The 21,565-nt window shown below is 47.6% G+C and overlaps 1 protein-coding gene across 2 annotated transcripts in view; it reads right to left on the reverse strand.

Moving 5' to 3' along the window:
* Positions 1-17,502: 17,502 nt before the first annotated feature.
* Positions 17,503-21,565, reverse strand: part of NR5A2 (nuclear receptor subfamily 5 group A member 2) — a 120,232-nt gene continuing 116,169 nt past the window's right edge. For both annotated transcript variants that reach the window (XM_055418959.2, XM_055418962.2), the window contains exon 7: positions 17,503-20,640. In XM_055418959.2, coding sequence (XP_055274934.1) covers positions 20,393-20,640 — 248 coding nt within the window. In that variant the 3' untranslated portion in view covers positions 17,503-20,392. The remainder of the gene's footprint in view (positions 20,641-21,565) is intronic.

A 21,565-nucleotide genomic window follows, 5' to 3' on the forward strand; every position in this document is an offset into this window, starting at 1 on the left:
CCCCCGTGCTGAGACGATAGCAGATGTTACTCACTTGGTGCTAGAGATCGGGAGCCCGGGGTCGAGAGGTGAGAGAGGTGACTGCCCAGAGTGACGGGGCCGTGGTGGGAGCGCTGTCTGCCCGGCTCTTGAGCCTGGTGGGGGCGGGGTTCCTTCTGATTTCGTGCCCCCCATTTCGAGGAAGGATGTTTTCCTCCCTGAAGAGGGACAGTGGAGAGTGAGGTGTCTTCCCCTCTTCCCCTCCACCTTCCTGGCCTCCACCCTGTGGGTGTACGGTGTCGGGAGGAGGGGTCTGAAGGCACAGACCTGGGGAGGCTCAGGCAGCGTGCTGGGCTTCTGGCGCATCTCCTCAGGGTCCTGCCAAGTGCCTGCCCCCCGGCTGAGGGCGGGTGGCCCCCGGAGGGCGGCTCAGTTGGCGGCCCGAAGCCCCACTTGGCTCCTTCGTTCTGCTGACCGGCCTCCTCCCTGCGGTCTAGCATTCACGCCAGCTCCCGGGACAAATGCATCCCACACACGGTAGCCAGCGTCATCATTTAAACATGTGAATCCCATCGCAGAGCCATTCGACTTGGGTCCCTTCGAGGCTCCCCGCTGCACTTAGAGGAAAATCGAACTCCTTACCCTGGTCCCAGGAGCCCTGACCCGTGTGGGGCTTCTTTCTGCTGCCCGAGGCTTTTACACGAGCTGGCGACCAGGACCAGCACTGGAGGGCCGCTTCTAAGGTCTCCCCTCAGACGCAGCATCTCAGAGAGGCCATCCCAGACCTCCCAGGCAGGCGTTTTTCTTTATTCGGCTGCGCTGGGTGTTCACACAGCCTGGGGGCCTTGCGTCCCCTTTGTGGGCCCTTCCCTGCGGGGCGGTGTGCTTTCTAGTTGTTGCTTCCAGACTCACTTGCCCCGTGGTGTGTGGGAGCTTAGCTCCCGGACCCGGGATTGAACCTGTGCCCCCGCCTTGGAAGCGTGGAGTCTTAACTGCTGCACCGCCAGGAAGCACTTAGGGGGTCCTCAACTCAAGGGAGGTTCTCTCTGCCCCTTTATTAATAGCTTAAATAATTAAGCCAATTTGTTGGGTGTCTTCCGAGTGGTAACTGCTGAGAGTTTAACAGTGACTCAAATCAGAGGCCGTGTCCCTTAAAATTACGTTTGAGGAATTATACTTCAATTTCCAAATTAAGTCCTAAATGGTCATGTTTTACGTGTCATTCACTAGTGTTAGAAAATGTAGAGTGTTTGACTTTAATATCAGACAATGCGGGGTTAGAAAATTTTAAGAATGCTTTAAAAAACTTAACCTGGCTTTAACTAGCAGTGAATATTAGTTGTCTATAATTCAGTTCAGTCACTCAGTCGTGTCTGACTCTTTGCGACCCCATGGACTGCAGCACGCCAGGCTTCCCTGTCCATCACTAACTCCCGGAGCTTACTATATTAATATACACAGTTAGATTCTCATGAGCAAATGAACTTGATAAGTATTATTCGTGTTTGTTGAGAGGCCTATTTAGGACTTGGGAGATTGGGGTAGAGAAGACATTTCATGGGGCCTGAGGACATAAAGGCTTAACTCGTCAAAAATAGAAATAACAGCCCCCAAAATAGCAAAAGAATTGTATTTCATGGTTGGTTGCTCAGTTAACTTATAGATGAAAATGCGAGGGTAGTTTTTATTTAATTTTAATTTTATTTGGTGTATTGCCGGTGTCCAGTGTGGTGTTGTTTCAAGTGTACAGCACAGTGATTCAGTTACGTGTTTGCACATGTCCGCTCTTTGTCAGATTCTCTTCCCTTATAGGTTACTGCAGCACGCTGAGCAGAGCTCCCTGTGCTGCACAGCAGGTTGGTGATCTAGTCTACAAACTGTGTGTGTATGTTCATCCCAAGCTCCTGGTTTACCCCTCCCCTGCGCCTTCCCCTTCGGTAACCGTGAGTTTGTTTTCCGTGTCTGTGGGTCTGTTTCTGTTTTGTGAGTCAGTGCGTTGCTATATCGCCGTTTTAGGTTCCATACACAAGTGATGCCATCTGGCCGCTGCCTTCCTCCTGACTCACTCAGGATGATCATCTCCAGGCTCCCCCATGGAGCCGCAGGTGGCGTCATTTCCTCCTTTCTTTTCAGCTGAGGGATAAAGGACCAAGGGGCCCTGAAGGACAGAAGGGCCAGGAGGCGTGGCGGTGATGGGATCTGAGCTCTGTCTTCCGAGGCTGAAGAGGGGTCATCAACCAGGTCAGGAGGTTATTAATTAGTCCCGTTATTTCATATGCTTATATCTTATCTCTCATCAGGCTAGCTGAATGTGAAATGACTTCTGCCTTCAAGATACTTTCAATCTAATAGGGGTAGTAATTAAAAAGATGGAGGCTTCCTAGGGGATGGGGTCATGTGGGCTACAGGACTAGGGGGCCGCCGTGGAGCCGGTTTGCCTGGAAGGGCAATTTCCTGAGAGCCGGGGAAGCGCAGGTGTGGATGGCTAAGGGGCTTCCAGAACTTTTCTCCCCGGCAGCCAGCGTTGCCGTTGTTCAGTCACTCAGTTGTGTCCAACTCTTTGCTGCCCCCTGGACTGCAGCACGCCAGGCTTCCCTGTCCATCATCTCTCGGACTTTGCTCAAACTCCATTGAGTTGGTGATGCCATCCAACCATCTCATCCTCTGCAGCCCCTTCTCCTCCTGCCCTCAATGCAGCCAATGAGGAATCATTTAAATGCCATGAGCAGACACGTTCTTCTGTGCTCTTCCCACCTCTGCCCATCCTGCTAAGCACATCCATAACACGACTGAATCCAAACTGCCTGGTCCCATGTTTTCAGGCGAGTGATGGAGGCAGAATTGACAGCAGAGGGACTGTGAGGCGGAGTCCAGACGGTGCAGGGAGCGAATCGGGACGCGCAGAGCGTTTTAATCACCTGAAACAGGAGCGAGATGCATGGCTGTGGATTAAGAAGACACGGGACCCGTATACAATGGAACAGTCCTCAGTACTAAGAAAGAATGAAATAATGCCATTCGCAGCAACACTGGAGATGATCATACTAAATGAAGCAAGTCAAACAGAGAAAGACAGACACCACGTGATATCACTTCATGTGGAATCTAAAAAGGCGATGCAAATGAACATCTTTACGAAACAGAAGCAGACTCTCAACAGACATAGAAAGCAAACTTATGCTTCCCAAAGGAGGAGGGAGGAGGGATAAACTTGGAACTAACAGATAAAAGGAAAGATGCATTGTAACAGCTCTTCCTTTTGGGCCAGCATGTCATCATTCCCCCCGGGTTGCTATTTTTTCCAGCTATTATTAGTTCACATACGACCAGAACCCATGGGGCTGCCCCCAGGACCCAGAGGGGCCTTGGTTACATGTCGTTCAGTCATAGGAACAGCTGCGTGAAACGTGACAGTGGTATGTTTCTTCAAGGTCTTTCCTGTACCCTAATTTGTGCACCTGCCTTTGAGTTTATCGAGACCAAAAAATCTAAGTGAAACATGAAGCCTGCAGGCTCTGGGGTCCCCAGGAGCCCTGTAGCTTTGGCAGCCAGACACAGTGGGGGTGCTGCCACAGACCCCGGCTGTCACGGGGTCACAGCCTGCCTGTCATGTCAGGACTGACAGGTGCCTTCTCGCTGTTCCCTTTGATCTGAGCTGCAAGGGGTTTCTTGGAAACCGTCACCCTCTCTTGCAGGCTGTGTTGGGGTCTCTGAGTCTGTGATAGGTGTGGCAGGGGACATGGTGTCTCCGCTTGCTAGATTGGCCCCTGGCAGGGCCCAAATCCCCCAGGATTTACGGCTGGTTGGAGGAACTGGTGGCAATGAAGGGGCAGGGTGAGTGGAAAGTGTGCCGGCCCTGATCTTGGTGGATCAGTGTGGTGAGCGGTGTATCCTGAGCTCCTGGCCATGAGGGAGGCCTGAACCCAGAAGGAGACAACTGGGGGCATTTTCCAGGGGTCTGTGATGTCACCCTGCTTATTTACTTATATGGAGAGTGCATCATGAGGAACGCTGGGCTGGAGGAAGCACAAGCTGGAATCAAGATTGCCGGGAGAAATATCAATAACCTCAGATACGCAGATGACACCACCCTTATGGCAGAAAGTGAAGAACTAATGAGCCTTTTGATGAAAGTGAAAGAGGAGAGTGAAACAGTTGGCTTAAAACTCAACATTCAGAAAACTAAGACCATGGCATCCGGTCCCATCACTTCATGGCAAATAGATGGGGAAACAATGGAAACAGTGGCTGACTTTATTTTTGGGGCTTCAAAATCACTGCAGATGGTGAGTGCAGCCAAAAAATAAAAAGATGCTTGCTCCTTGGAAGAATAGTTATGACCAACCTCAGTTCAGTTCAGTTCAGTCGCTCAGTCGTGTCCGACTCTTTGCGACCCCATGAATCACAACACACCAGGTCTCCCTGTCCATCACCAACTCCTGGAGTTCACTCAAACTCATGTCCATCGAGTCGGTGATGCCATCCAGCCATCTTATTCTTTGTTGTCCCCTTCTCCTCCTGCCTCCAATCCCTCCAAGCATCTAGACAGCATATTAAGAAGCAAAGACATTCCTTTGCCAACAAAGGTCCATCTAGACTAAGCTATGGTTTTTCCAATAGTCATGTATGGATGTGAGAGTTGGACCATAAAGAAAGCTGAGCGCCGAAGAATTGATGCTTTTGAACTGTAGTGTTGGAGAAGACTCTTGAGAGTCCCTTAGACAGCAAGGAGATCCAACCAGTCCATCCCAAAGGAAATCAGTCCTGAATATTCACTGGAAGGACTGATGCTGAAGCTGAAACTCCAATACTCTGGCCACTGATGCGAAGAACTGACTCATTTGAAAAGACCCTGATGCTGGGAAAGATTGGAGGTGGGAGGAGAAGGGGACGACAGAGGATGAGATGGTTGGATGGTGTCACTGACTCGATGGACATGAGTCTGAGTAAACTCCAGGAGTTGGTGATGGACAGGGAGACCTGGCGTGTTGTGATTCATGGGGTCGCGGAGAGTCGGACATGACTGAGAGACTGAACTTAGCTGAGCTGAGCTGAGCTGAGCTGTGAGGTTTTCCTGCAGTCACGTTTCTGGGATGGCTGTGTTTGCACCAGTGAGAAATTCACCTCAAGAGATAAGTAGTGACTGTTCTTTCATGAACTTTCCTGTACACATGGAGTACTTTTGCAAGTATATCTATAAGCTAATTTCCTAGAAATGGACTTATTCAAGTAGTCTACACATTTTAACTTTGTGTTCAGTTCAGTTCAGTCGCTCAGTCGTGTCCGACTCTCCGCGACCCTATGAATCACAGCACGCCAGGCCTCCCTGTCCATCACCAACTCCCGGAGTTCACTCAAACTCATGTCCATCGAGTCGGTGATGCCATCCAGCCATCTCATTCTCTGTCGTCCCCTTCTCCTCCCGCCCCCAATCCTTCCCAGCATCAGAGTCTTTTTCAGTGAGTCAACTCGTCGCATGAGGTGGCCAAAGTATTGCAGTTCCAGCTTTAGCATCAGTCCTTCCAATGAACACCCAGGATTGATCTCCTTTAGAATGGACTGGTTGGATCTCCTTGCAGTACAAGGGACTCTCAAGAGTCTTCTCCAGTACCACAGTTCAAAAGCATCAATTCTTCGGTGATCAGCCTTCTTCACAGTCCAACTCTCACGCTTATCATTAGGGGGACTTAAAAATGAGAATCCATCTGTCACAGACTTTAATCCAAGCACCCTAAGTACATAGATCCCAGACTTCACTGTCTCCACCATGTCTCCTTGTTTTTTTCCCCTTCCAAAGGAGCAAGACTTTTTATTATTTTTATAATTTATCTAGGTCTTCTTTTTTAAGAGTATATTTTTAAAATTAAAGAACTTATAACTTCAAGTTATAAAGGGACTGATATAATCTTCCATTTGCTAGAATAAAAAACTTGATTTTGAGGAAAAGAATGAACAAAATAGGAATAATTGGCCATGGAATGCTTAAACTGCATGTTACAAAGTAATCTACATTAGAAAGCAAAAAAGTGAGTTCAAATACAGGAAAAGTATATTTGAATTTTAAATACTGTAATTGATAGAAAATGCTTAATACGAGGTCTCAAAATTTATTTTTCAGCCAAATGTGTGCAGCTCAACTGTAGTTCGGAAATCTCAGTGCGCTATTTCTGTTTTCTGAGCGCGTTGTTTTATTCCCCTCCCTTCATTTCCAGGTTATGGTGAGCTAATTACGAAAATGCTGAACATTCTGTCTGGATACTTGAAAGTTCTTGACTTCTAAGTATAATGGGTACCGGGGAAATTCTCCCAGTCCTGTTTTACTGACCTTCTCTCTGAGTACATTCGTAAGAAGCTGCGTTCAAATCAGTGGAATTGTACCTTTGGTTTCAGCTAAATGCAGCTGGAAACTAGTGTATTCATACCAATAAAAATGTTCTTGTTTTCAGAAGCTGACTGTGACAGTCACGGCAAATGTCAAGTATTTGCAGTACACATTCAAGGGAACGGATTTCTAATGAAAAGGCAGAGACAGGGTTGGATGAGGCCAGGGGACAGCATCCCCCTTGGCGGGTTCTGTGGGGACACAGCACAGAAGCTGAGAGCTGAGCTGGGAGCAGCAGCTGATGAAAGACGCGTCCACCTGCAAAGAAAGTACTTTGCTGCTGTTCAGTCACTTCAGTCGTATTTAACTCTGTGACCCCGTGGACTGCAGCCCGCCAGGCCCCTCTGTCCATGGGATTGTCCAGGCAAGAATACTGGAGTGGGTTGCCATGCCTTCCTCCAGGGGATCTTCCCGGCCCAGGGATCGAACCTGTGTCTCATATGTCTCCTGCATTGGCAGGCAGATTCTTTACCACTAGCGCCACCTGGGAAGCCCCTTACATACATTTGTTGTTCAGCTGTCAAGTTGTGTCCAACTCTTTGCCACCAGGCTTCCCTGCCCTTCACTGTCTCCCAGAGCTTGCTCAAGCTCCTGTCCATTGAGTCAGTGATGACATCCAACCACCTCATCCTCTGTCGTCCCCTTCTCCTCTTGCCCTCAATCTTTCCAGCATCAGGTCTCTTCCATTGAGTCAGCTGTTCACATCAGGTGACCAAAGTATTGGAACCTCAGCATCAGACCTTCCAATGAATATTCAGGGTTGATTTCCTTTAGGACTGAGTGATTTGATCTCCTTGCAGTCCAAGGGACTTGCTTCTCCAGCACCATAGTTCGAAAGCATCAGTGATTTGGTGCTCAGCCTTCTTTATAATCCAACTCTCACATCCACACATGATTACTGGAAAAACCATAGCTTTGAGTAGACGGACCTTTGTTGGCAAAGTGGTCTCTGCTTTTTAACATGCTGTCTAGGTTTGTTCTTTTCTTCCAAGGAGCAAGCATCTTTTAATTTCACGGCTGTAGTCACCAATCTGCAGTGATTTTGGAGTCCAAGAAAAGGAAATCTGTCCCATTACCACATGTAAAATAAATGGCTAATGGAAAGTTGCTGTATACAGGGAGCTCAAACCCAGTGATCTGTGATGACCTTGAGGGGTGCGGTGGGTGGGAAGTGCGGGAGATTCAAGAGGGAGGGACGTATGTATCCCTATGACTGACTCATGTTGAGGTATGGCTGAAACTGATACAATATTGTAAAGCAATTATGCTCCAATTAAAAGTAATTTTTAAAAATAAAAAAAGAACTGTTTTCTAAGTATTTCCTTGATCCTAGATAAAGGATATAGAAATTAGGATATAGAAATTTCTACTGACATAGAAATTAGGACTTGTGAAAGCACAATGTTTGGTTCTGTTTGAAAGCAGTTATAAGGGCAGAGGAGGGTTTTCTTCTGTTTCAGGATGCATCTGTCTTTTTCACAGTGAACCATCATTAATCCTGCTTTTTAAACTATTTGTTTTCAAACATATGTTAAATTATGAGAAAAGCCATTAAATATTTGATTCAACCCAAGAAATGTTTATTAAGCCCCTATTATAAGTAGGTGTGGAGTTACAAGGGCTTCCCTGGTGTCTCAGAGGGTATAGCATCTGCCTGCAATGTGGGAGACCCGGGTTCAATCCCTGGGTTGGGAAGATCCCCTGGAGAAGGAAATAGCACCCCACTCCAGTATTCTTGCCTGGAGAATCCCAGGGTTGGAGGAGCCTGCTGGGCTACAGTCCACCGGGTCGCAAAGAGTCGGACACGACTGAGTGACTTCACTTTCACTTATGGTTACAAGACCCCAAGGATGTGAACAGGCTTGGAGGTCCCTGGTGGAGAGCCTGGCCCCCGAAAGCTTCCCCGCGGGAGAAACTCGGGGGTGTTGCTAGACCTCCCTTTTTAATTCTTTAGGCCCACGTGAGGGCACGTCCCCCTCCTGGAGACTTGTGACTGCTGCTCTGCGGGCCTGGTTCTCGGAGAGCACAGCAGGGTCAGAAAGGAAGCTGAGCGGGAGGATGGGAAGGACGTCTGGGCCAGGACCGGGACCCCTGCTGCCCTGAGCCCCTGACCACCAGTGGGTGGCCTGCCTGTTCACCTTCCTCTGCCCAAGGAAAGCGCAGGTCTGAGACTGTGTCCCCAGGATGCAGAGAGAGATCCGGGAGAGCTGGGGGCGACATCCGAGGCAGGGCGGGGAGCACAGTCTGAGACTGTGTCCCCAGGATGCAGAGAGAGATCCGGGAGAGCTGGGGGCGACGTCCGAGGCAGGGCGGGGAGCACAGTCTGAGACTGTGTCCCCAGGATGTAGAGAGAGATCCGGGAGAGCTGGGGGCGACGTCCGAGGCAGGGCGGGGAGCACAGTCTGAGACTTGTGTCCCCAAGATGCAGAGAGAGATCCGGGAGAGCTGGGGGCGACGTCCGAGGCAGGGCGGGGAGCACAGTGGCCTCATTTACCGGGAGCTGACGACAGAGCGGACGGCGAGGCGGGTGGACGGGGACCCCTGCCTGCTGCTCTCCCACTCCCCTCCCCCTCTGGGAGCTGGACGCTCTCTTGGCCGTGTCCCCCAGTATACAGGGGGCAGGCGTGTAGCCCCCATGTTCGCAAAGCCTCTGCACTTCCCCCGCCCACCCACGACAAGTCCACACTTCTGACCAGGGGCTGAAGGCGGCCAGGACCCCCGGGGAGGCACCTAGGGGACGATGGTAGCTCCTTTCCACTCCTGACGCCCTGAGAAATTCCTGGTGAGAGTCAAGAGGAGGTCCCAGGCCTTTATTCTGCTTGGAGGGCTTAGAAGCAAGCAGAGATGATTAACCATAAAAGAATAAGTGGCTCGTGAACAGATTACAAAATAAGCGGGCTTGGGGTTTCCCTGTGCCCCCCGGGATGATCCTGCACTGTGTTCACCATATAAACACACTTGCAGCCCCGGTCCCCAGCTGCCCCCTTCCTCCCACACCTGCTGGGGGCTCTGTTGCCCAGCAGATCATATCTGGGAAAGTTCCCCGCAGGGCTGGAAAAACAGGAACTTGGCACCTCTGAGGGTCGTAAATCAGAGCTGGGTGGAAACCCCCTTCTCCTGACTCTCTGCGCCAGGGAATCGCTTGTGGCTGCACGGGAAAATAAACGCAGGAAGTTTAGAGGGTGCTTCAGCGGAGCTGAAAACCACACAACCGGTGAGACTGTTCCATTCCACCTCCCAAACCCCAGCTCCTTATTTGGCCACGGTTGTCCACACAATGAGGTAATGCAGTGACCGCTTAATGTTAGAACAATGCCCCTTCTCATTGCTCCCCAGCGGATCCCAGATTACACACTTTTTCTCTTGCGGTGTGGGGTGCCCCCACCCCTGCTTTACCACCCCCCCACACTCTGGGCCCACCCTCCCGTCCCGGCTGGGCTCTCAAGTTCCTTGTGTCTCCCTCACGCCATCCGGTTCCCACTTCTCACCCCTCAGTCCTCACCAGGGCTCAGCCTTTCATGCCTCTGCGAGCAGCTTCCGCGTCTGAATACCGCACCTTCCACCAGATTCTCTTTGGCCAGTAATTCTAGGCACCAGTGCGGCTGCAGAAAGTGCCTGCATTTTAGTGTTGAAAATAACCCAGGTCCTCATTTGAGTCCCTTTACATAAAGCACCGAAGAACTGATGCTTTTGAACTGCGGTGTTGGAGAAGACTCTTGAGAGTCCCTTGGACTGCAAGGAGATCCAACCAGTCCATTCTAAAGGAAATCAGTCCCGACTATTCATTAGAAGGACTGATGCTGAAGCTGAAGCTTCAATACTTTCACCACCTGATGCTGAGTGGACTCATTAGAAAAGACTCTGAAGATGGGAAAGATTTGAGGGCAGGAGGAGAAGGGGACAACAGGATGAGACGGTTGGATGGTTATCACCGATTGAACGGACATGAGTCTGAGCAAGCTCCGAGAGTTGGTGATGGACAGGGAAGCCTGGCGTGCTGCAGACCATGGGGTCGCAAAGAGTCGGACATGACTGAGGGACTGAACAACAATAACATATTAAGATGAAATAAAGCAAAAGCAGACAAAGAGAAAACAAGCAGCAAAACTGCAGGGGCTCACTGCCGCCCGGGCTTACTGCCGCCCGGGCTTTCGACTTTAACTTCTGTGCTTAGTTATGTTGAGGTGGCTGTGTTTACTGACATGAAATTATCGCGTGACCAGGGTGTGTTGTCCTGCTGTTTCTTGATATGGACCTGGATCTCAACTGAACTTGGGCAAAGGGACGTTTGCCCCAGAGTTAGGCAGTGTGACGATGAGATGAACCAGCAGGCCAGGAGTTAGGCGCCTCTCTCGCCGTGCGCTTTCACGGGTCCATGTTGAGCTGCTGGGCTGCATGGAGAAGAGCTGGGTTTGCATCCTGGCCTGGCCCTGCCAGCTGTGTGACCTTAGGAAACCACCGTGATTCAGGCGTGGCTTCCTCGTCTGCGATGCGACAGTGAGAAACAGCCCACCTCGCAGGCTTGCTGTGAGGCTTGGGGAGGTGCTCGGCCTGAGCGGCGCTCAGCCCGTTTCAGGGCTCAGTCTGCTTCCCCACCATCACCCTCATCAGTGGCGCTGGGAGTGGGTCGTAGGGGGAGACCTCTTCTCCCATAGGATGGGCAATCGTACACTTTCTGCTCCTTCAAGGGAGGCGGGAGGTTGGGTGAGCACCGGCCGGGCATTGCCAGGGGAACTTGGCTGCAATCCAGGCCACACAATAGTTGTAGGAACATTTGACACTGGAATAACACAAGGCCGCGGAGGAGCAGAGGGGAAATGAAACCTGTTACGGCCACACCAGGGGCAGTGCGACACGTGTTTCCACACTTATTTATAGAAGCTGCTCCTCCGCGGTGCCAGAGAGATTTTGACAGTCCTGATTTATTTCTGGGGAAAATCCTTGGGACAAGATTTTTTTTTTTTAATACTGAATATGTTAGTAAGTGGGCTAATGGCAAAGAAAGTGAGCTGAATTGACCAAGTGTTTACTCTTCATAAACATTACTGCCCTGGATTTCCAGACAGGCTGGCTATGAATACTTTTTAAAATGTTGATTTATTTGGGTGTCAGGTCTTAGTGGGGGCATGCAGGATATTCAGCTGCAGCACGTGGAAGCTTTCCTCTGTGGCTGTGGCATGTGCCATCCAGCTCCCTGACCGGGGACCGAACCTGGCCCCAGACACTGGGAGTGCAGAGTCTCAGCAACTGGACCGGCAGGGAAGTCCCACAGACAGGATGTTATGAACAATGGATGCAAATAGGATGCTTCTCGAACGGTTTAGTGGTGACACTAAATAGGGAAACTACTTGTTGGACTATAGTATGGGAAAATTAGGGGAGCCCTTAAAGTTGTAACGTGGTCAGGGCTAACGGTGGGTGGCGCTGGTGCCGACGTTTCCTGTTGAGAAGGGGCACAAACATAGCTTTCCACCGCTGGTTCTCCTGTGGGTGAAGCTCAAACAATCTGTAGGTTTGGGGGGTCCCTGAGGTGCTTGGCAGTCAACACCTGCTTTACTTATGTATTCATTTTAAACCTTTTATTTGTACTGGAGTATAGCTGGTTAATAATGCTGTGACAGTTTCAGGGGGAACGGCAAAGGGGCTCAGCCATGCATCTATTAATACATGTGTCCATTCTCCCCCAAACTCCCCTCCCATCCAGGCTGCCACGTGACAGTGAGCAGAGTCCCTAGTGCTGTGTGGTAGGACTTAGTTGGTTATCCATTTTAAATAGAGCAGTGTGTCCCATCCATGTCCATCTCAAGCTCTCTAACTATCCCTTCCCCCATCCTTCCCGCCGACAACCGTAATTCATTCTCTAAGTCAGTCAGCACCTGTTTTGGATGTCAGTGGTTATAACTGATCACTCCTGCTCTTGTTGAGACAAAGTACGTTTTTGGGTTTTGGGTGCCATTATTTTAAAAAATGTGTCTGTCACCATCGCGTCTTTTGAGTCCTAAAGAAAAGGGTCAGTAATGAACACGAGTCCTGGGGTGCCTTGGTTTGTGCTTCCAGGGGTTTCAAAGCATGGCGTTTGGAATCAGAACTGTGTGCACCCTGCCCTACCACCTCCTGGTTGGGACTTGGGCAAATTACTTAACTCCTGTAAATGCTGGTTTCCTTTTGTGAAGATGGGGTTGCCTTGAGGATTCGGCAAGATCATTTTCGTATATTTGTGGAAATACCAAGCTTTTGAAACAGAGAGACGCCGTCATACAGTGGATTAAATAAGAGCAGTCATTTCTCTCTCATCTGAGCCTGGTGGGTGGACATGCCTCACCGGCCATTCTGGGACCCACTGTGCCCCCAGAGAAGGCATGTTGGGCAGCCAACACTTCCACTACCACAGCTTACCTCCACTCAATGGCAGATGCTGGAGAAGCAGGTTTTTTTTTTTTTTTCATATTGTATTGGCGTATGTTATTGTTCAGTCACCCAGTCATGTCCGACTCTTTGTGACCCCATGGACTTTGGCACGCCAGACCTCCCTGTCCCTCACTATCTCCTGAAGTTTGCCCAAGTTCGTGTCCATTGCATCAGTGATGCCATCCAGCCATCTCATCCTCTGACACCCTCTTCTCCTTGGGGTGAAGCTGATTAATAATGCTGTGATAATTTCAGGTGGACAGCAAAGGGACTTAGACGTACATATACATGTATCCATTCTTCCCTAATCCCCTCCCATTCAGGCTTCCACATAACATTGAGCAGAGTTCCCTGTGCTATAAGGACCTTGCTGTTTATCCATTTAAAATATAGCAATGTGTACATATCCATCCCACTCCCTATCCCCATGGCAACCATAAGTTCGTTCTCAAAGTCTGTGAGTGAGTCTCTTTCTGCTTTGTAAGTAAGTTCATTTGCATCATTTCTTTTTGGATTCCACGTATAAGGGATGTCATATGGTATTTCTTCTTCCCTGACTTAGTATGACACTCTCTGGGTCCATCCATTTTGCTGCAAATGGCATTATTTCATTCTTTTTAATGGCTGAGTAATAGCTTATACGCAGAGTACATCATGAGGAACGGTGGGCTAGAGGAAGCAGAAGCTGGAATCAAGATTGCGGGGAGAAATATCAATAACCTCAGATATGCAGATGACACCACCCTTATGGCAGAAAGTGAAGAGAAGCTAAAAAGCCTCTTGATGAAAGTGGAAGAGGAGAGTGAAAAGGTTGGCTTAAAGCTCAACATTCAGAAAACTAAGATCATGGCATCTGGTCCCATCACTTCATGGCAAAGAGATGGGGAAACATGTGGAAACAGTGTCAGACTATTTTTTTGGATCTCCAAAATCACTGAAGATGGTGATTGCAGCCATGAAATTAAAAGACGCTTACTCCTTGGAAGGAAATTTATGACCAACCTAGACAGCATATTAAAAAGCAGAGACATTACTTTGCCAACAAAGGTCCGTCTAGTCAAGGCTATGGTTTTTCCCATGGTCATGTATGGATGTGAGAGTTGGACTGTGAAGAAAGCTGATCGCCAAAGAATTGATGGTTTTGAACTGTGGTGTTGGAGAAGACTCTTGCGAGTCCCTTGGACTGCAAGGAGATCCAACCAGTCCATCCTAAAGGAGATCAGTCCTGGGTGTTCATTGGAAGGACTGATGTTGAGGCTGAAACTCCAATCCTTTGGCCACCTCATGCGAAGGGCTGACTCATTTGAAAAGACCCTGATGCTAGGAAAGATTGAGGGCGGGAGGAGAAGGGGATGACAGAGGATGAGATGGTTGGATGACATCACCGACTTGATGGACATGGGTTTGGGTGGACTCTGGGAGTTGGTGATGGACAGGGAGGCCTGGCGTGCTGCAATTCATGGGGTCGCAGAGTCGGAGCGAGCAACTGAACTGAACTGAGCAACTGAACTGAACTGAACTGAGTATTCCGTTGTATGAATGTACCACATCTCCATGATCCATTCCTCTGTTGATGGACAGTGAGGTTGCTTCTGTGGCTTGGCCATTGTAAACAGTGCTTCAGCGAACATCAGTGAACATTAGGGAGCATGTATCCTTTTGGATCATGTTTTTTTCTCCAGATATATGCCCAGGAGTGGGACTGCAGGATCACATGGCAGCTCTGTTTTTACTTTTTAAAGGAAACGCCACCCTGCTCTCCATAGTGGCTGCACCAATTTACATTCCCACCAAGAGTGCAGAAGGGTTCCCTTATAGAAGCAGTTTTGAATGAATTTATAGAATTTTTCAAAGTTGTCCTTGCAAGGACACCTCCCATCTCCTCTCGGCTCTTTCTCACTGACTTGGTTCTGAAAACAATCTTAGACACAGAGGCCCAGGGAGGCTGGTCTTGGGGCCACCAGACCTCCCGGGGAGTCCAGGGTCCGCCCCACACGGCCCTCAGCTCAGGAGGGGAGCAGGAGGGCCTGCAGTCTCCAGTCTGTTGGCTTCCTGATCATTTAGTGCCAGACTCACGTCAGGGATACTCAGCGATTAATCTAATGACACCCGCTTCTTCCCTCCTTCCCAGCAACAATTAAACATGTGACGTTTCAGAGTGGCTCTAAGCTTTCCTGCAAACAAAACCACCACCACACACTGATCTCAGTCACTGAATTATTAATTCCTCACTTAACATAAAACAAATGCCTGTGTGCAGCAGTTCAAGTCCTGCAGGAATATTTATTTTGAGTGACTAAACTATACACTTCCTGTTCGGTGTGCAGGAAAATTGGTCTTTATTATTCCAGGGAAATGTCAAGATCACTGAGTGTCGGAGCGTTTTGACCCACGTTGCAGAGAACAAACCCTCCACATGGTTCTCATAAAAATATACATCAGAGGTGGCTTCAAGCCGAACGTCAAACTTCGTTAAAGGTACAAACCCCTTCAAAGTTACTGTGAATATCGAATATAACAATCAAATGCACATCAGCAAGAACCATTTCCCGCCCCCCGCCCCCGCACCCCAGGGCTGGTTCATGCTGACGGACTCTGCAACTTTGTGAGAGTTACTCCAAGGGCTGGGAGTGAGGTCTCTGCTTATCAGAATCACCTTCACTGGCCGCCGGGCTGGGCTTTTGGAAAAACGGCCCCTCCACCAACTTTTTAAAAAATGTACATGGTCTCTTATAAAAACATTAAAAAAAACTATGTTCTATGACTCCCGTGACCTGTGTGATTACCTGGGTGTACACATATGTAAAAGTTTATGCACTTTTCTATGTGTTAAGTTACAGGTCATGAATGAACTATATAATATTTGTATGTATGAATGTAGATAACGTATGAACATATACATATTTTTTCATATCCCACGGAATGTCAGCAAGCATTTTTAAGTTCTTCCTAGTAAGGGGTGACAAGGGAGATGTCTTTTGTGGGCCACTGTTTACTTGATGAAAAATCTGAGCTCCATAATCGACTAGACCTTAGCTATGGCGTTCTGATTCTTTGGTGTCCTATGTGGGTAGTTGCTCAATTGCATCCAATTCTTTGTGACCCCATGGACTGTAGCCTGCCAGGCTCTTCTGCCCATGGAATTTTCCAGGCAAGAATACTGGAGTGAGTTGCCATTTTCTCCTCCAGGAGGTCTTCCCCACCCGGGGACCAAACCCTCAGTGCGCGTTATCTCCTGCACTGGCTGGTGGGTTCTCTACCACCGCTCCATCTGGATAACACCAGTGATAATGTATATCAAACACCAGTAACTCAGCACCACCGCTCCATCTGGGTAACACCACTGATAAAATGTATATCAAACACCAGTAACTCAGCACCACCGCTCCATCTGGGTGATACCACTGATAAAATTTATATCAAACACCAGTAACTCAGCACCACCGCTCCATCTGGGTAACACCATTGATAAAATGTATATCAAACACCAGTAACTCAGCACCACCGCTCCATCTGGGTAACACCAGTGATAAAATTTATATCAAACACCAGTAACTCAGCACCACCGCTCCATCTGGGTAATACCAGTGATAAAATGTATATCAAACACCAGTAACTCAGCACCACCGCTCCATATGGGTAACACCACTGATAAAATTTATATCAAACACCAGTAACTCAGCACCACCGCTCCATCTGGGTAACACCAGTGATAAAATGTATATCAAACACCAGTAACTCAGCACCACCGCTCCATCTGGGTGACACCAGTGATAAAATTTATATCAAACACCAGTAACTCAGCACCACCGCTCCATCTGGGTAATACCAGTGATAAAATGTATATCAAACACCAGTAACTCAGCACCACCGCTCCATCTGGGTGACACCAGTGATAAAATTTATATCAAACACCAGTAACTCAGCACCACCGCTCCATCTGGGTAACACCACTGATAAAATTTATATCAAACACCAGTAACTCAGCACCACCGCTCCATCTGGGTAATATCACTGATAAAATTTATATCAAACACCAGTAACTCAGCACCAGATGCCTGACTTTGTCTAACATATCTTTTCTTTTTGATGCAAATCCTAGGTGTCAGCCTGGCCTAGAGACAAACACAATATTGTGTTTAAGGGCTTCTGAGTCTTGGATCCACACTTCCCACCGACTAATGTACCACTTTGAGCAAGAAACTGTCAGAGGAAGAGGCTGCTGCCTCGTGAAGCTGATCTGCTCTTCAGTCGCTCACTCGTGTCTGACTCTCTGCGACCCCATGGTCTGCTGCGTGCCAAGCTTTCCTGCTCTTCACCATCTCCTGGGCTTTGCAAAAACTCATGTCCATTGAGTCAGACTTTGGAGCTGGTCCGAGGATCAGCTGAACTGACCTAACACCTGGGAAAATGACTAGCACACAGTGAGGGCCACAAAGACAGACCCGCTAAGGTATCGCCATCGGCTGTACAGTAAGTGAGACAGAACGCCTTACGTATGGAGTGCTAAGCACAGGTTGAGTTCAGGGCTTCAAGTTTCCCAGGGAGGACAGTGGGCCACCCGAGGAGCGTGTATGCGTGCGGAATGCTTCGGACTCCATTCCTAGTCAAGGATCTCAGTTACTTTAGATGCTTTAGAACCCTGTCGAATGAGGACACCATAAAAACTTTTAAAAATGATCAGGCTGGGCATATCAATATTTATTGAAATACTGAGAAAAAAAATTCCATTTTGTTGAGAAATTCCTGGCAAGAAGCAACATGACAATTTGATTTCACGGATACAGTTAAGTAATGTCAGCAAGGAACCGACTTCACACTCTAGACAGCGTGTGGATTCAGATCCAGGGGGCAGCAGAAGATCCACAAGATAAATATCCAGATGTGACAGATTGTCTGTTTATAAACACAGACCAACGACAGTGAACCTGGCCAAGCCCCAAACCTTCATATCTAAGTCTGCCTCTACTAGTAAATCCTGTAGCTGATAGGTCAGTGGCTAAGTCAATGTCTGGTTGCAGCCCAGTTAATGACAAACACCAGAGAAAGTCAGCATGCGCCATGGACACCAAGTGGCCTTCTTGTTTATCAGCTTCTGTCTTTAATGTCACCATTAGCATGGCTTAAGTCTCTATGTTCCCCATCTTTCTAACTGTTCTCATGGTGTAATTTATTAGGTTAACAACACAATACTGTGTGGCCTTGTTTAGATAAAATAGTCAGTGGGCAATACTGTACATTTAAAATAAAACTTGGACTTTGGGGATCAATGTATTTGTTTTTGAAAATCTTTTTTGTGTGTGCAATGTTAAGGACCCTCCAAATAACTATCTCCCAGATCTGGAAATTGTCTCAACCCGTGTTCCATATACATTGATGGAACCATCTCATAAACTGTTGACACTTTTCCAACTTGCGGAGAGTAAAGATGCTGCTCTATTTACTGCTTTGGGTATGGACTCTGATCAACTATTTTCCTGTTGTCCTTTGAGCCATGGAGACAACACAGGTGCCCTCTGAGTGATGAGCATGGCCCGGCTTAGCTATGGGTACCCTTCACTTGGACGTGTGTCAGAGGTGATTAATAAAAATAATAAAATAATCTTCTCTGTACTCACAGAAGTAATAACTAATATCTTTGGTATACAAGTTACAACGCTTGGAAAGAAAACCAGATAAGACTCCACCCTCGTTAAATTTACTAGAAAACAGAGGAAGCTACAAGTCACATAATTTACAATAGACATTAAATAAACTACAGTAAGAACCATGAAGATTTACTGACATGTAATCGAGTGAGTGATTTAAATTCATTAAGACCCCTCTCTGTCTCTGAACTATGCTCCACTAACTGGACATGCTACAATAGACACATAGATTTGGTTTCTTCAGTCTTGGCTATAGTTTAGACAAAGGTGAAACCAAGGAACAATAAATTAGCATCATAATTGTCTACAGTTGAAACTATGATATACAATATAAATAAACTATTCAAAAGCCAGAAACATTTATGAAAAAATTAAGGGACTAGGAGATACTTTCATTTTTTTACAGTTTCTACAAGTGATTGTGCCGCCAATAATTTCAAAAAAGAAGAAATTAAAATATAAATGAGATCCCCGTTTCTGATTTTAGTGTCTCACGACATACAATAACTAAGTACTGTTAAAAATAATTACCGATCAGAAAAATAACATTAAGGAAATTGCGACTTCAGCTCTTTCGTCACATCACAGCTCCCCACCTCCCCCCAGGGGACCTAAGGAATGTAAACACTCTATTTCGTTTGACTTTAAAGTATTAATACTTTATTTTAAAGAAGTGTTGATCCACATCTGCTACCTTTGAGAATTGTGAAGTAAGGCAAGACTTCTGTATCTCTGGCATCGCTTATTGATAATACTGACAGCGTGGTCTGGAGACTGTGTTTCGCAGTTCTCTGTCCTCCAATATTTGTTCTATAGCAGACTTTGGTCTATACAGTGACTTACAAAGGTCACTATCACTCTCTTCCTTCCCTACTGGGGAAGATTTGAAGCACACTGCTATCTTTCCAGGCTCACCGTTTCCTTTCTACGTTCAGGGGATGATCAATTGCAACACGTCAATCAATGTATCTGCTCACCCCCGCCTTTATTTTGCATAGCTTAACATGCTTCCGTGTTGTTTTCCAGTTCAGAACGGTGACTGACATTCCAGCAAAATATGTTTCCTATTGTATTTTTTTAATGAACTACAAACCTTGATGGTTAAAAAGGCTGATGTATCCTAACAAGCCTTTCCGCTGGGACTTTTTATGAAATCCAGTAATGCTAAAGCTAAAGCTTTAAAAGTTCATAGTTGCTGCCCTTAATATTAATGAATGCTTGTAATAGGATCAGAAGAGGGACACTGCCTGCCTTTTTTCCCAAACATTATGAACACGTGGCAAAACAAACCGGAACACAGTCAAAATAGCAAGCTCACGGATCAGTGGACTGTTCTTATTAGCTGTTGGCAGGTCTAAGATACAGATAGTCAAGATTAGGCTTTTCAAGGTTTGGCGGAGCTCCTGGGGGCTGCGGCTGAGCACAGGTCCTCGGTACAGACTCCGGGATCACAGGACAGAAGGTGCCGGGTCCTTAGAAGGAAGAGGAGAGGGCTGTTACTGGTGCAGCTGATGGATTCTTGAGGATGGTTTCAGTTCAGCTTTACCATGGAGGAATTCTGTAAGCTCAAATTCCCTGCCACGTAAGCCTAACGAATAACACAGATCAGTTCCTAGATTTCTTCACAGCGGAGATCAGTTTCAATATACAAGAAAGCTTCTGTCCGTTTCCAGCCTGACATGGTGTTGGGATCCGTCTGTGGGTTCAGTCCATTGCGTTCCAGTGTCTTTGCACGGAACGCTTTGGGGATGTGACACTTTTGATTCACAGTTTGCGATACAAATACCCTGATACATCATTTGTTGGCTATTCAGTATTTGACTACTATGCCTTATTAAATTCAGTATCTTTAAAGCAAGTGTTTAATCACGTTGCTCGAGCCACTCAGAGTATTTTGTTCCCCTTTCCTCCTGCTCCTCTCCTCCCCACCCACTGGTCTCTGTTCTGGCGGGAAGCCGCGCTCTGGGGGCTGGGACTACGCGCGTTTCGCGTGCAGCATCTCGATCAGCAGGTTGTTGTAGGGGACGTCCCCATTCAGGTGCTTGTAGTAGAGGTACTCCTCGGCCTGCATGCTGATGGCCCGGATCTCTGGGAGGCGGAGCAGCAGCTGCCCGAACTTCTCCGTCTGCTGCGGGTAGTTACACACCGTGTAGTCCAGCAGGGCGGCGTTGACTTGCTCCTGGACACCTTCGACCAGCTGGAAGTTCTCCAGGTTTTTGACATCTGGATTAAAAAAACAACAACAACACAATATTTCAATGGTGTTTTAATTCCTGTTTACAGCAGCATGTTTCAATTAAGGGTTGCATTTTCCTCCTGACATAAAGCCCACCTGACACACCGCTGGATGGTCGGTCAGCCCCACTCATGGAAACTACCTGAGGAAACGGTCACAAATGTGCTTTAGAAGAATGTCCTGTTGAAATTCTGCCTATGCCTCCAATCAATTAGACACCAGTGGGTTTTGAGCAAGGTCAGTTCTTTTCATATCTCACAAAAGAAAAGGTTTGAGGATTCCGAAAGTAGAAGGATCATAATATATTGCCAGCAAATGAGTCCCTTGAGGAAGACTGATCTTAACCCAGTATATGACACAATGCACGGAACTCTGTATTAATTTTTCTGACCCAAGGTGAAATCTGTGTCCAGGCTATGATGTAGTTAATTCTAATAAAAAGTGACAGGGTTCTTGTTTCTGTTTGACATTTTCTAAATGATTCTGAAAGCCTCTGACTTGTCTAGCCTATGCTAATGAACCATCTGGTACACTCCAGTGACTGCCAGTGGAGTTGTCGCTGCTGGGAACTCTCTAAAATATATGTCTTGGTGACTAATGATCTTTATCAAATGAAAGGTTCGTCCTTTAGGCAGAGTTCAAGCAGGATGGCCGGTGCCCTTTAACCTAAATGTGGTTTCCGCAGTTGATACTTTGCTTTTTTTTTTTTTTATTTTCCCTTCTAGACAGGAGCTGTTCACACAGAGGAGATGGATTCAGACAATCCACCCGGCCTGACTCCTAAGGATCCTCGCCCTGCAGGTCCTCATAATGTGGAGTAAGAGGGACACGGTCAAAAGGCAGACTGACACACACAGACAGTGAGCGGGGGAGAACGGTTATGGTGGATTTCCCTTCTGGAGTTTGTTCACG

The sequence above is a fragment of the Moschus berezovskii genome, chromosome 17 (genome assembly GCF_049115385.1).
Source record: "Moschus berezovskii isolate FMDL1 chromosome 17, NW_MosBer_1.0, whole genome shotgun sequence".
Classification (NCBI taxonomy): domain Eukaryota; kingdom Metazoa; phylum Chordata; class Mammalia; order Artiodactyla; family Moschidae; genus Moschus; species Moschus berezovskii.